Consider the following 13,612-nt stretch of genomic DNA (forward strand, 5'->3'; position numbering starts at 1 on the left):
GTAACTTGGGGCTCCTCAGGGCGTATCAGTCCAAACCCGGAAGGGGCTTCCTGAGTCCAGCTGAAGGCTCTCACGTCCCCTCAGGTAACGCTGGTAGTTTGCTCAGCCCAGAAGTTGCTACCTTCAGAAAAGAGGCTGTCTCAAAGCCACCTGGTCCATACCTCGCCTGAGTGTCCTCGTGCACGGGTTGTGGGTGACAACTGCCATCTCAGCCATGGCTGGGGACTCCTGGGCTTTGGGATCAGGTCTCAGCTTCAGTTTCCCCTCAGAGCATCGGAGCTCATGTTCCCAGGTCTTCCATCTCTTCCTGACATTTAAGGTATTAAATAAGGACTCCATGGTCTGCATTAGCCGTCACGGGCACGCGGGCTCCAGCGACTGGTGCAGGTGGTCGGTCTGTACAAAGCACGTTGCACACGCGCACACATACCCCCTTCAGTTTTCCTAAAGTACAGAGGGAACCATGGTTCCAAAAGATAACTGGCATCTTGAAACGGGGACCCAGCCCCATGTTCTGAATGAACAGGTTGCACACACATCACTGGCTGTCTTTCTGTTTGGAAAGAAAACACTTTGATAGGAACACATTCGCCCATTTATAGGCATTCGGATGTAATTCTCCAAAGATAAGGAAAGGCTGTGCCGGCTCTTGCAGAGTGGCAGGACTTGTACAGTTGGAGTTAAGGTTTCGTAGCGGTCGCCCTAAAGAGCAGGTGGGTTCACACAGCTGCACGTCATCTCCAGTAGGGCTGAGAGACAAGGGGACTTGCTCCAACCATAACACAAGACGTTTGTGAGGCTTGTAATGGGAAATTCATCATCAGCGAGGCTATTTTAAAAATTGGAACAGATAAGCAGCCAGTAGAAGCGGAGAAATGATGTCTTCTCTTGGCTTTAAACTAGAATGTCTGCTCGAAACACTTAAAATTGATCGATTATTAGCTCTAATAGTTTTAACTTTTGGGTGTTTATAGACTCTGATGGAGTCCCTCTCCAGAAAAACACGCACACAAAGAAAACTTTGCATGCATTTCGGGGAACTTACAGACCTCTTGAAGTCCCCGTGTTGGACCCTGACTTAAGACCCCTGGACCAGAGGGGCCCAGCGTCATTGCTGCCCTTGTGAGTGACGGCTCCATGGCTCCATTTCCTAAACATATGGGAAGGTGAAGGTCAGATGGCAAACTCTGGGTTTTCTTCCTCCAGATTTATAATATTTGGCATGTGCAATGTCTAAGTAAAAAAAAGGTAATGGAGTAGAAAGATTTCTACTTTTAAATTTAATTTTTTGTCCCAGAGAAGCCACATGTTTAATTTTAGCATCCAGCTGGCCTGTGTCGTCCTCGTAACCAGGCAGCCCTGGCCCAGGCTGTGGCTGGGAGCTGCCGTCCTCAGTCCCCACAGCCAGCTTTGGAGTCACAGGTGAGACAGAGGCCACGTTGGTGCCCAGCTCGCGTCCAGGTCCACACATGCGACTGCATTGCTATGAGTGTCCAGCTGGGCCTGAAAGACACTATGTGTTTATAATCCATTTCTTATCCAAGTTTCACTGACTACAAGTTGGCAACTGACCCCCCAGAATTGCAAATCAGGCAGTGATTTGGCGCTTCCTTGTCGGACGTGAGTGTAGCACGGGTTTGCACGCACCAAACCCGTGTACTTAGTACCCAGGCCTGTGCGGCATGGCTCCGTGTGGCTTTCCTGTTCCTTCTGCAAACAGCCTCTAGTTCACCTGCAAGTCCTGCAGCTCTTCTCTTATCCCAGACTGGAAATGTGGCCGGAATCCAGACCTCTGGCATTCTGGAATGAAAGGTTGCCTTCGTATGGAGGGGAGGTGGCCGTGATCGCTGGGAAAGAGCGTAATGGTCACATCTGGAACTTGCTGTCAGTCTCTAAGGCCAACCCTCCCACCTGTCACCAGGGCCATCCTGATGAGTTAGTTAGGACTCTCACTGATGGACGGGGCAGCGGCCTTGGACAGGGGCCCCCGGCGTCCACATGGTATGTCAGCCCTTGGACAGTGGCTCCTCCCCATTGTTGAAGGGGGAGGGGTGCTTGTGAGCTCTTTCCCTGCCCCCACTGAGATCTCCTGGGGTCCCAGCTGCTCCAGCCATGTGGCTGATACGCTGCGTGGAAAGCAGACAGGACCTGACGTCTGGACAGATGCTCCGTGGCACTGACGGGGAAGGTCGTCTGGGAAGCAGAACTGAGGCGAAGAAAGGCCTGTCGGGCTCCCAGCCCCGCTGTGGCTCTGCTTAGTGACAGAGTCCCCTGTCCCTGAGCAATGCACTGCCACCCCCCTCAGGCTCATGCGTATCTTGGTGGGACTGGGCTCATGGCGGAGGTGGGCATGGCTGGGTACTCACTGCGTCCGTCTCCTCTCCGCAGAGAACGTGATCAACGGGCAGGATTACGAGGTGATGATGCAGATCGACTGTCAGGTGACCGACACCAGGACCCTGCACATCAAAAGCTCCTCCGTCCCTCCTCACCTCCGAGACCAGCAGAGGAATCAGACGCGCACCTTCTTCGGTTCCCCGCCCGCGGCCACAGAGGCAGCGCGTGTGGTCAGCACTGTCCCGGAGTCGCTGCAGTAGCCCCGGCCACGCAGTTGGGGACTGCCCAAGAGGAGGGCTCTGCCGCCATCTGTCCCCGACAGTGACACTTCAGGGACGCAGATGGAGAGAAGGCGCTGCGTGTCCTCCTGGAAAGCGCTGGACCTGCGGACGGACAGCCCGCCCGTGGCAGCTCCCTCCCGGCCTTCCTGTGTGTGTTGTGTCCAGTCACCACAGCCTTCCCCCCGAGGCCGCTGTGGCACTGCCAGTCACTTTCCGGCACAGTGAGGACCGTCTGCAGCGCAACAGCGAGTCCCCGGCCTCTGATTAGACTGTTGGTCGGTTACTACAAACCCGTTGTGGGTACTGTGCTTCCTGGAAACAGACCTCAAACCGAGAGCAGCCAAGTGTCCCCCAAAGCGTGGAAACCATTGGGAGCATTAGGTGAGGGGGAACCCCCGTCTGGTGGTTTGTCTGTACTGGGATCTGTGTTCACACCTGACCCTGCACGGGAGTCCATGTGGGGGCAGGTCTGAGGTAGAAGGGAAGGGCCGCAGGTGGCCCTGGCACACACGCTCGAGCACGGAAGCTCGGATGTAGTTGCGGTTTGTAGTCGGCCAAGCACCGCCCACTGGGGTCCAGGCCGCTGGCCAGCAGGCCGTGCCGCCTTCTCACCAGCCTGGCGCAGACCCCCCCGGCTCGGGCAAACCCTCCACCTTTCCTGGGAGCCCCCCACCCCGACCCCACACCCCATGACGATACGATGGCCCTGAGTCAGCTGAGGAACTCGATCTCGAGAGTGACAGCATGTTTCTTCCCTGTGACTGCAAACAGCCTGGCTCTTGCCAATAATAGGCCGTGTTTCCAGCCTCCAGTGAAAAGTCAGTGAAGGCCGTCGTGCTTGTGTCCTCCGGTGAAAACAACAAAACTGCTGGAGGTGCTGAGCTCACTTCCGTTTCCATGTGTGTGGGCTGCGTCCCTCTGCTCCTCTCGTCCCCTCTGCTCTGCTCAGATCCCCCCTCCCGCCGCCCCGCCCCGCCCCCCGCAGCCTCTCAGGTTCTCATAGACCCATTTGCAGACCCCACTTCTTACCCTCCTTTCTTGCGTCGCGGTTTTCGCCTTCCACCCCACACTGTGCTGGCTGCGTCCTCCTAAGACACAGAAGGAGCAACTCTGTCACCTGCTCTGGGATGCCATGTGGCCTGACAGCGCCCTGCCTGTGGGGTGAGGCTCGGCTGCACATGGTTTGAAGAACCACTGCCCCTCTGCTCAGTGCTTCCACTTAAGCCTGTCACAAGCCCATGCGGCACGCCCTCTGGCCCGGCGTCCTGAATGACGTTCAGACCCATTTTCCGGGGGGCCCGCTGTGACTGACGGTGCCACACGCATAGGGAAGTTAGGCTACAGGCAGTGTCCTCAGGGAGTGCCCTCCTGGGCCTGCTCCTGGCCCTGTGTCTGTGAATTGGCTGCACAGGAGGCTGGGACCCTGGCTGACGGGCAGTGGTGGCACGGCCACTGCCCAGCCGCTAACCTGCTGGGCCGCCCTCGTTACCGCTGATACAGGCAGCGCGTGCTGGCCCCACCGAGGGGGGCCTGTGAACTGGGAGTTCCCGGCCTGTCCTGTGTTCATCCGCCAGCGCCCACAGCACCTCCCTTGGGTAATGAGAGCAGGCGAGTGTCAGAAGGGCCGCAGCCTCACGGCCTGCGAGGTGACCATCACATGCCGTGTGGGAGCCCCGCTTCTCTGCCCGCTGCCCCTCAGCTCCTGTCCACCTGGACTGGTCTCTGAGACCAAGGAGCAGGGTTCCCTCGGGGGGAGCTTCAGGAAGATAGGGGGTGTCCCTGCTGTCACTGTCACCCCCCCGGCAGCACAGGGCCTCCGGGGAGCTGGGGCAGCTGCACCTCAGGGGCTAATTACGCTGGTGTTTGGCTTAATTTCTAGGTGAGACTGCTGTTTAGAGATTGCAGCCGGGATTATGGGGGATATGAATGTATCTGGGTTATTTTTTTAATTTATCAAGTTCTTACATGGGATTTCACAAGCTTGTGAGAAAATTAGCTCGCGGAGTACTTGTCACTTGTTACTGGACGACCCTTCGGGCGCCACTGCTGCCGTGCTGGGAGATGGGGGCTGCTGGGAACCCGTCCCCGCCTGGTGGCAAGTCCCAGGTGTCTAGGCTTGATGGACTGGACGTTCCTGATCTAACGCCGTAAGAGGTCAGGAACTCTGCCCCCGGGGCCCCCATCAGACTGGGCGCAGCTCCCCTGTAGTGTGGGCTGTTTGGGGAGGCCCCCCACCCCGAGCTCAGGGTCTGTGAAAGGAGCCGTCTCAAAGCCACTGCACTGCTGGTCATGCTCATGGTTATAAACTTCCATTAGGTTACTGGGTGGGGTTTGTGTCTTCACAAGTCAGTGGCCCCCGATTACAACTGCAGAGCAGCTTCTGGTCTGTGAATGCCCACAGGCCCCAGCACGGTGCTGGCCTCTCTGTGCCTCTCGTGTTAGTGAGAGTGGACGAGGGGGCTTGAAAGCAGCAGCGTTACGTGAGTCATCCTAGGACGTCCTGGATAAACGTGGCTGAGACACAGACGAGGAGCTCGGGCTTCAAGCGGATTCTATGCCGTTTTCAAAGAGACCCTGGCCTGCTCAGACCTCGTGACCCAACTCTTCCTCCTTCCTGGACATGTGTCTGCAGTGGTCACAGCAGTGCCACTGGGAAGATGCTTCTGCTGAGGCACTTGGCACGATTAGAGCTGGAGGACTCGCAGCGCCGTTTTCTGATTGTCACCATTTCACTGAAGTTCAGTTGTGAAATGTGACAGAACACCACCCGGGGAGAACTTGTCGCCGTGTTTGATTCCTGACACGCTGAGGCGTTTCCAGGTGGGTCCACCCTCAAGTGCCTGTTGGAGACGACCACTGACCACTGTCCCTGAAGAGCCAGAGGGAGACCCGCGCCCCTTCCGTCTGCTGGAACGTTCTACCCGGGAAGCGACGCCAGGCCCAGCTTCACGTGAGGCTTGCAGGCTCGGGGCCGTATCTTGTGCGTCAGCCTCTCAGCACACGCTGGGGCCTTACGACGGCCTGTGGCCCCGCCTCTTACCAGCCTGGCTCCTTCTAACGCACAGAAGGGAAGGCCCTTTGCTGCTAAGACGAAGACTGATTGTAACTGTTCCCTTGAAACCAGGGTGAGGCCCAGAAGAAGAGGAAGTGTGAGGAGCCTTCATTCCTTCCTGCCCCTGATGACAGTTGAGAGGGGCAGCCCCCCCCCACCCCCCCACCCCCGGTTGTGGCTGGTGTGTGATTCTCTGGGAAACGCACCGAGGTGTTGAGCACCGGCAGAGCTGTGCACAGGAGGCACCGTGGGTTCTGCTGCCTGAGGACAGACGTCAGTGAGTCCTGCTGACGACGCTGGTGGTCGCTGCGCTTGAGCAGTCGGCTCTGGGTAACCTCGGCCTGGCAGCCGGTGTCCCGGTACCTGTGCTGCCAGGTTTCCTGCCAGGATCCCGCGAAGAATGAGGATGGTGTCTTGGTCAGGAGAGGTAGTCTTGGGTGTGGATCGGGCCGTGGCCTCTGTCTCCGCCCTGGCTCGCTGATGTGGAGCGTTAGAGATTTAGCACATAGAAGTAAAGACTGCTGGTGACACCGGGTTGGGGAGCCCAGGGATAAATGAATTGTAGTCCGTCGTTCTTCGAGCTCAGCAAACACCACCGTTTTGCTGCCTCCAATGAAGCTGGAGGAAGCCAGGAGGCCTGGCATGTCCCCTGGTGTGGCGATCGTCGATGGAGAGCAGCAGCTGACCTTCTCTGGACAGTCTGACTCCCAACCAGCCCTATTTCTAGGCCAGTCGTTTGGACAAGAGGTAGGGTGTGGACGGAGCTTCAGGGGGGCACCGTCCCCAGGCCTTGGAGCCACCAGCCACTTGTTCTTCCCACGCTGGCGAGTGTGGTCGGGCTGAGACCTGAGAGCTGCAGGTCAGAGCTGCCCTTTCCCCAGGATTTTCCGCCTACGCTCGGATCCACACTAAGGCAGAAATGGGGGTGGGGCAGCTCTGACCTCTCAGCACTCAGGCTCTGCCGTCCCTTCATATTTGTGGTTGTTTATGCTACATGAGGAAACAGTGACGACTACTAAGTGCTTTCAGACAACCTTCATGCTGTTCTGTGTTTAAAGTTCAAATAAAGAGTTTTAAACTTGCCTTGCTTTGTTTTCTGCACAGAAAGAGCAAAAAGACCCAGATGGACCTTCAGTGTTAAGTGATCAGTAACGAGAAGGGGGCCCAAAACCGCTGTCCAGATGAGTTATAAGTTATTGAATTCTTCTCTCCCCCCTCCCCCTCCGCTTGCTGAAGTAAAAGTTTCCTTTATTGTGTCCAGATATTTGAACTACAATCCCATCAAAGAAAGAAATTGTCTAAAAGCTCATACTTGATGCTTCTACCTCAGGAAACTGGATTACTCAGGCACACCGAGGGCCCCCTCCCCGCGTGGAATGACAGATGGTCCCGTGGCGGAGGAGTTAGGCAGCATTCACCGGGCACCACATAAACCGCAGACACCGCTCGCTGCGAGTCCTTTAGCTACCTGGGCGTTCAGTGCTCGCCACAGCCCGTTTCCTGGGACCGTCGCCTCCTAGGAAGCGGTAGGACCAGTGTTTGGACCCAGGCAGTGGGTCCCTAACCACAGCCTACGAGCCAGACACAGAATATGCAAGGTTACAAGGCCAGGCTTCTCCTAGAGCCACAGCCGCGTCTGTTTCCAAAGATGCCGCCATCACAGGGTGCTGTAGGAAGCGAGACCCCAAGGGGCCCTCATTGGCAGGTGGGGGGCTGAGGAGCAGGCACGGGCAAGTGGGACCCAGTGGCGTGGCCTCGGGCTGCAGCCACAGAGGGGTGCTCAGCCGACGGTGGTGATGGCGGGAGGCGAACCCTCCACTGTCCCAACTCTGCAGGGAAAGCTTTGTATCAGCTGTTTGGGGGAGTGAAGTGATGGGGTGGGACTTGGGTGCAACGAGGAAAGAAAAAGGCAGGAAGATGGAAGCGTGTGGTTTATCACCGCAAAGTCAGCGAGGCAGCCGATGAACGGGACTGAGTGTCCCCGCCCCGCCCAGCTCCCCGGTCCTTCCCGCAGTGCCCTCCGGGATGCCCCACCATGTGTGGGGACGGTTCTGGCAAATCTGGGCATCTCAAAGGATAAGCACAGCTGACATTGGGTTACATGATGCGTGGTGCCATAAACAGAGCACTGTCCCAGCACCTGCCCTGTAATTTACCTGACTGTCCTCTGTTGTCCGCGTCGAGCCCACTAGCTATGTTTGCTGACCACAGAAATCCACAGCCACTCCAGCCGTGACACCGGCGGGTCCTCCACGTGCTGGGGTGGGGTGGGGGGGCGCCTGCCAGGTGCACCGGACACTGCCGAGCACCTGCATGTGTTGGTTCATCAGCATCGCAGCCACCTGTGCTCAGATGTGATCACCCGCATGGTACACAAGGGTGGAGAAGTGGCCCGTATACAGCTGCTCTTAGAGCCACGTTCTTTCCACTGCACTGCGTAGCCACCATCCTTTAAAGACAGAAAGGAGACCAGGAGGCAAAGGGGAAGAAAGAAGCACATGTCGTGGGCAAGCAGGGTGCCACACACAGCGCAGCGAGAGTAGTGGGGCGACCCCTCAGGTGAGCTCCCCAGGGGGTGCAGCACGCTGCTGCTCCCGTTACCGAAGGCCCCATTCTGCTCCAAGAGTGACATTCAGCCCTGTCCCCAGGGCATACACACAGTTCTGCTGTCCTGAGAGAACTTGCAGAATGAACTTCTGGTGTGGACGCTGAGCTCCAGGTCCCAGACTGAAATGCTTGGTCCGGAAGTGAAGGACGTGTCCTGAAGTGCATGCAACAGCACCTCAAGGGATGGGTCGTCTTGTGAGTTGAGCTGTCACGCCTACAAGCTGCTCTTGTAGGGCAAACCAAAAAGACCACTTCCAGTTACAGGCACAGCTCTATTTCTGCCAACATCCACTGGCTACAAAGGGCCCGTGACAGCCGCAGGAGCCATCCCTGGCTGTCACTTTCTAGGTGTCCTGTTTGACTTCTGGAGCCCCGGGTTTTCGGGGTTGACCTGGAGGGACTGGGTTCTGGGCTGCATTTATGCGTGGACAGTGGGCTGGAGGTCTCTGCACAGACGCTAAGTGCTGGACCAACCTCGGACATGCAGCTGACCTGTGGGAAGCATGGCAGAGGGACCAGACAACACCCTGTCCTCAGACACGTGACTGATGTCTCTTCCACGGGTCTGTGTGGTCACCGGTCTGTTCCCACAGAAGACTCAAGATCGTTTTCTGGACAGGATAAGATTTCTGGTCAACCCCAGAGATTGGCCTGGACACAAGCTGCTCTTGGGAGCCTTGCGATGGACGACGCATCGGCCAGTGTCTTGGTCATGGCCGCAGGGCTCACCCGTTCACTTGGCCCCTGCTTCTGGGACACACATGATGTGTTTTGCCATGTTTCTGGTTTCCTGGGGATGCTGGGGTTCTGTGCTGAGTGCCTTATTCACACGAGGCGACACATTGTCCCCTCCAGCCTGGCAGCCTCGAGGAAGACGAGTTCCAGCACTCCCTCCCCCGCACCACCAGCCGGCTGTTTCCATCAAATACTCAGCTGGAAGGAACCGGAAATCCATCTTAATTTGAACAGTGTGAGCAGAGAAGACGCTGGAACACCCACACTCTGGCTTTCGGAGGCTCCGGGTCACCCTCAGGAGTCTGCCCCCCCGCCCTAGGTCCCGCGATTTCTGATCTGGTACAAGTAGCACCTTCCCTCCTTTGCAGACTCTCAGCTCTGCGGTTGCTTGTTTGGTACCTGTCACCCCGCGCGGCAGGAAGCTCCAGAGGGCAGGAACCTGTCGGTGTCTAGATCACGGTGTCGTCCCCAGGATGGAGTGACAGTGTGCTCAGGTTGTGGCACATGTTAGGCTGAGTCAGGATTGTTCATTGAGTTGAATTAGCGAACATTTAGTAAGCCGCAGACGGCATTGTCTTTGTAGGCGTGTATGTGACCGACTGGTGTCTGTCCTCGTGCGTGCCTGCAGCAGCCAGGTCACCATGTGCAGACAGGTGGGCACACCGTGGCTCTGGAAAGAAGCTGTTGCCTGGCCTCCTGCACTCAGAGTTCACGGGGGTGGGGTGTGACCTGGCCCCAGGAGGGCCAGCGCTGGCACAGGGGACTCTGCTGGGCAGAGAGGCGTTTGGGAACCTTGGAGGCCCAGCCCGAGGTCACGTTCTGCTGTTTAGGGAGCAGCACAGTCCTGGAGGTGGAGGGCGGGGCAGCGTTCTGGGGATGAGAGAAGTGTCTGAATCCTCAGAGGCAGGACTTAGCAAGGAGCTGGTGAAGTGGAGCCTCGTGGGGGTTGGGCGGAGGCTGGACTCGCTGCTGCAGATGACGTCAGACGTTCCTCGCAGGGTTAGCACCGGGAAACGTGTGCAAAGGACCGTGGCCGAGACAATGGAACTTTCTGTGAAATGGGAGCTGGGGCGGGAGGTCAGGCGGAGATCAGGCTCCAGGCTTCTGGAGACCAGGGAAGACATGCCGGGGAGGAGAGGGCTTGAGTTGGCAGACGACGGGGTGCGAGAGGATGCTGTGTGCTCAGAAGCAGGCAGCGGAAGAAGCCAAGCCGGAGGGAAAGGGGACCCGCCCCACCCAGCCCGCGGGGCGCCCGCCAGGTGGCGAGTTCCCTGGGGAGGCTGAGTGGACAGCTCACAGCTGTCCCTGGGGCAGGGACGAGACACACTGGGCAGGGTGCCCTTTCCTTCCCCCTGGGGCTCCTGGCCTTGCCTGAGCCTCCCCTTTGGGCTGAGTCCTGAGTGTGGCCTCCGAACTCAGCCGAGCCCCAGCCCTGGGTCCTAGCTGTGCCCTGTCGGCCTGCCCCAGGGACAGCAGCCAGATACTAAGTCACAGGCCAAACCGAGAAACGCTGCCTGGGCCCTCATTCCTGGGGGACAGATTGTCCATCTACTTGGTGTGGCGTCAGGAGCCCCTCCTGACTGGTTGTGACCACAGCCCACATGCTCAGGATGAGCCATTGCCACAGTGGCCCAGCCTCGTCACTCGGCGTGCCCTGGAGGCTCGGCTCGTCCTGTCAGGCCAGCAGGCGGTCCCGTCTTCACCAGGGAGGTGGCACAGGACGCTGTGGGCTTGGAGCATGAAGTCCCCACCCTGGGATCATCGGAGCTGCTTTCCCGAGGGGCTCAAGGTGTTCACGCCCTGGGAACCACGGGGCTCTTGGTGACAAATGTCACCCCAAGTGCTTCGAGACGCTGAATGCCATGTGCCAGCCAGCTCTCCCCCAACCACCCAGCCGTCAGCCCCTGCCCAACACCTCCCTCAGGTCCCCCGCTGTGGTGCTCTGAGCCCTACAGCCGGGCTGCCCAGAGCACTGGAGTGTCCGGCCAGTGGTCCCCACAGGAGCGCAGCCCAGGGCAGGCCTCCCCTGTGCTCGGCCTCTGCCTGTCCTGCCCACGCCTGGCCTCACCAAGGAACAAAACGTAGACTGGCTGCCTCAGAGGTAAGCCTGGGCCACTGGCTCAGGGGTAGGACAGTCTGCCCTGCAGGAGTGCCACACCCCAAGGGTGTCCCTGTGACATACACAGAGAGGGTAGTGCCATTGTGAGATCATAGGCAGGGGGCTGGAAGGGGAGGGTCGTCAGCCTCTGTGTGACCAGGCCTGAGCTCTGGTGGCAGCCCAAAGGCCAGCACATCAGTCCGCCTTCTCTGAGCTGGGCCCTGGCTGAGCTCTGATAGGGAGGGAATCAGATGTCCCCCAACCATGGCTGCGCTGGGGAAGAAAATGGGCGGCACAGCAATTCGGGGTGCCCAGGTTGGCGTATGCTCAAACAGGAGGAGAGGGGGTGCTACCCAGGCAAGCCAGGAAGCCTTCCTGCAGGAGGTGGGCTTAGGGTACGGCCTTAGGGAAGGGAGAATTCAGTCAGGCAGGGAGTGGCTTGGGGATACCCGTCTGGACACTCCAGTGGAGGAATGTGCACGTGGCCAGTGGGCCTGGCCTGTTGGAGGCCGTGCTGCCCAGGGAGGCAAGGCTCTGGCTGGCAGGTGACTTTCTGTATCTCAAAGCACCACTTTGGTGCTGAGATCGGTTTCAAACGATCCCAAGTGGTTTCTTGAATGTGGATGCCTCTGTCTCAGGAGAGTCATGCTCTGAGGAGTTCCCTTGGTGGGGACGCAGGCGCCATCACAGGCACCCAGGACATCTCCAGGTCCTCAGCAGCCTGAGGCCCGTGGCCCTGAGCACAGGAGTTCCTAACCAGCACCCCTGACAGAGCCCCTCTGTCCCACGAAGGTCGAAGCGGTCCCCATGGCCCTTTGACGGGGAGCAAGCCAGTGTCGACACCCTCCAGTGGAGTTACCTCACTGTGCCCTCCTATGGGGCCAGCTCCTCCCGGCCATGGTGGGCTGGACGCAGTCCATCCACATGTCTAGCGGACACATGAGCTGGCCAGTCATGGAGTCTGGACAAGGAGCCACGGGGCAGCCAGCTGTGGGTACTCGAGCTCAGAGAGCACATAGGGGCGCTTTGTACAGTCGAGGCCGCCATGCTGGGCCATGAGCAAGACGAGTGACAGAAGCAGAATGACAGGTCTCTGAGGGACAGGGAGGGTTGACCGTTCCTGCGTGTCCTCCCGGTCACTGAGATGGTGACACCTCGTTGGGTATCTGCAGGAGTCCTCACAACGGTCTTCCATCTGCGGAGCCTCAGTGGGCCTCTGATCTCCATGCCCGCGGGTCCTGAGCACAGCCCCCACCTCTGGGCCTCCGGGCTGGCCGAGCAGCAGGGTGGAGTTGGGTTCTTCCGAGGGCAGCAGGCACACCTCCCGTCCCTCTCTCTCCAAACCCCAAGCTGCTGTGCGGCTCCGGGAAGTTCACCAGAGTGTCCGGCCCCTTCCTGGCATAGCCGCTGTGGGCTGCACTCTGACACCCCCACCCCCCTGCCCCGGGCACGCTAGCCAGCATCTCCTGCGAGCTCAGCTGAGGTCACATGGAAAATAACCGGGGACCAGGGCCCTGCCCCAGGCTGCCGGCCAGCTTCCCTTTGTGCTCCCTCCCTCCCTCTTGCACTCGCGGTCTCTCCCCTTTGCCCGCCCCCCCCAACTCTGTGTTACCACAGGTCAGATGGCACCCCCTGAACCCAGGCGTGCTGTGCAGGAAAATTCACACCTACCAACTGGGAAAGCTTTAGAAGCCGGGAAGTCCCGGGACACTGTGCCCGGTGTGGACACCACAGCGTGGCAGCCCTTCCAGGCGGAAACGCACGGGGCAGATGGGCCTCGCTTCACACCACAGCACGTTCCCAAACAGTCCCAGACGATCTGCTTGTCTATGGTCTGCCTTGTTCCAGGAAAGGAAACAGAAAAACAAGGATGGCACACACCAGGATGTAAATCAGAGAGAAAGAAAAGGAACATCAGAAATGCAAACTGGAACCAGGAGAGGCAGGCAGCGTGGAGTGCGACAACCCTGCATGCCTCCCATGCGTGAGACTCGGTTTAGCCGTGGGCTCTCCAGCAGCTAGTGTGAGAGACGTGATGGGTCACACAAAGCATGTGGAAACTGAACTCGGGAAGACGGAGTCCTACTTTAGATCCATTAGTGAGGGGTGTGGGGGGCACGCCAGGCAGCGGCTGCTCCCTACATGGGTGGGGGCAGGAGGACAGTGTGGCTGCCCACAGGAGTCATTTTGTGTCCCCCGTCTGGTGTGGTGTGGAGGACGGGGCTGGGCCATGCTCGGGAGGGGCTGTGGTCTCCCCGGCCTGTCCAGGACCGGCCCTTCCTGGAGGGGAAGTGGAAGGCCAGCCTGGCTGCGTGAATGTCCAGGGGAGGAGAGGATCGTGGGGACAGAGGCTGATGGATCGCTAGGTTGGTGGCAAGCGTCAGGAGGGGCGGGGACTAGGTCACATCACTCAGCTTTGCGTGTCAGCAGTGCTGAGTGCCAGGCAGCTTGAAGGAGCCTCCCACATCTTGGGTAAAATGACCAGAGAAAAGCCAAGCGGCA

At 58.8% G+C, this 13,612-nt stretch overlaps 2 protein-coding genes across 5 annotated transcripts in view; both read left to right on the plus strand.

The window, feature by feature from the left end:
- The window catches only part of ATF6 (activating transcription factor 6), a 93,080-nt gene extending 86,327 nt beyond the window's left edge, over positions 1-6,753 (plus strand). For all 4 annotated transcript variants that reach the window (XM_074322379.1, XM_074322376.1, XM_074322377.1 and 1 more), the window contains one exon: positions 2,389-6,753. In XM_074322379.1, coding sequence (XP_074178480.1) covers positions 2,389-2,597 — 209 coding nt within the window. In that variant the 3' untranslated portion in view covers positions 2,598-6,753. The remainder of the gene's footprint in view (positions 1-2,388) is intronic.
- Positions 1-13,612, plus strand: part of LOC109435251 (uncharacterized protein C1orf226 homolog) — a 244,108-nt gene that overhangs the window by 85,420 nt on the left and 145,076 nt on the right. The window lies entirely within an intron of this gene.

This window comes from Rhinolophus sinicus, linkage group LG17 (genome assembly GCF_036562045.2).
Source record: "Rhinolophus sinicus isolate RSC01 linkage group LG17, ASM3656204v1, whole genome shotgun sequence".
Classification (NCBI taxonomy): Eukaryota; Metazoa; Chordata; class Mammalia; order Chiroptera; family Rhinolophidae; genus Rhinolophus; species Rhinolophus sinicus.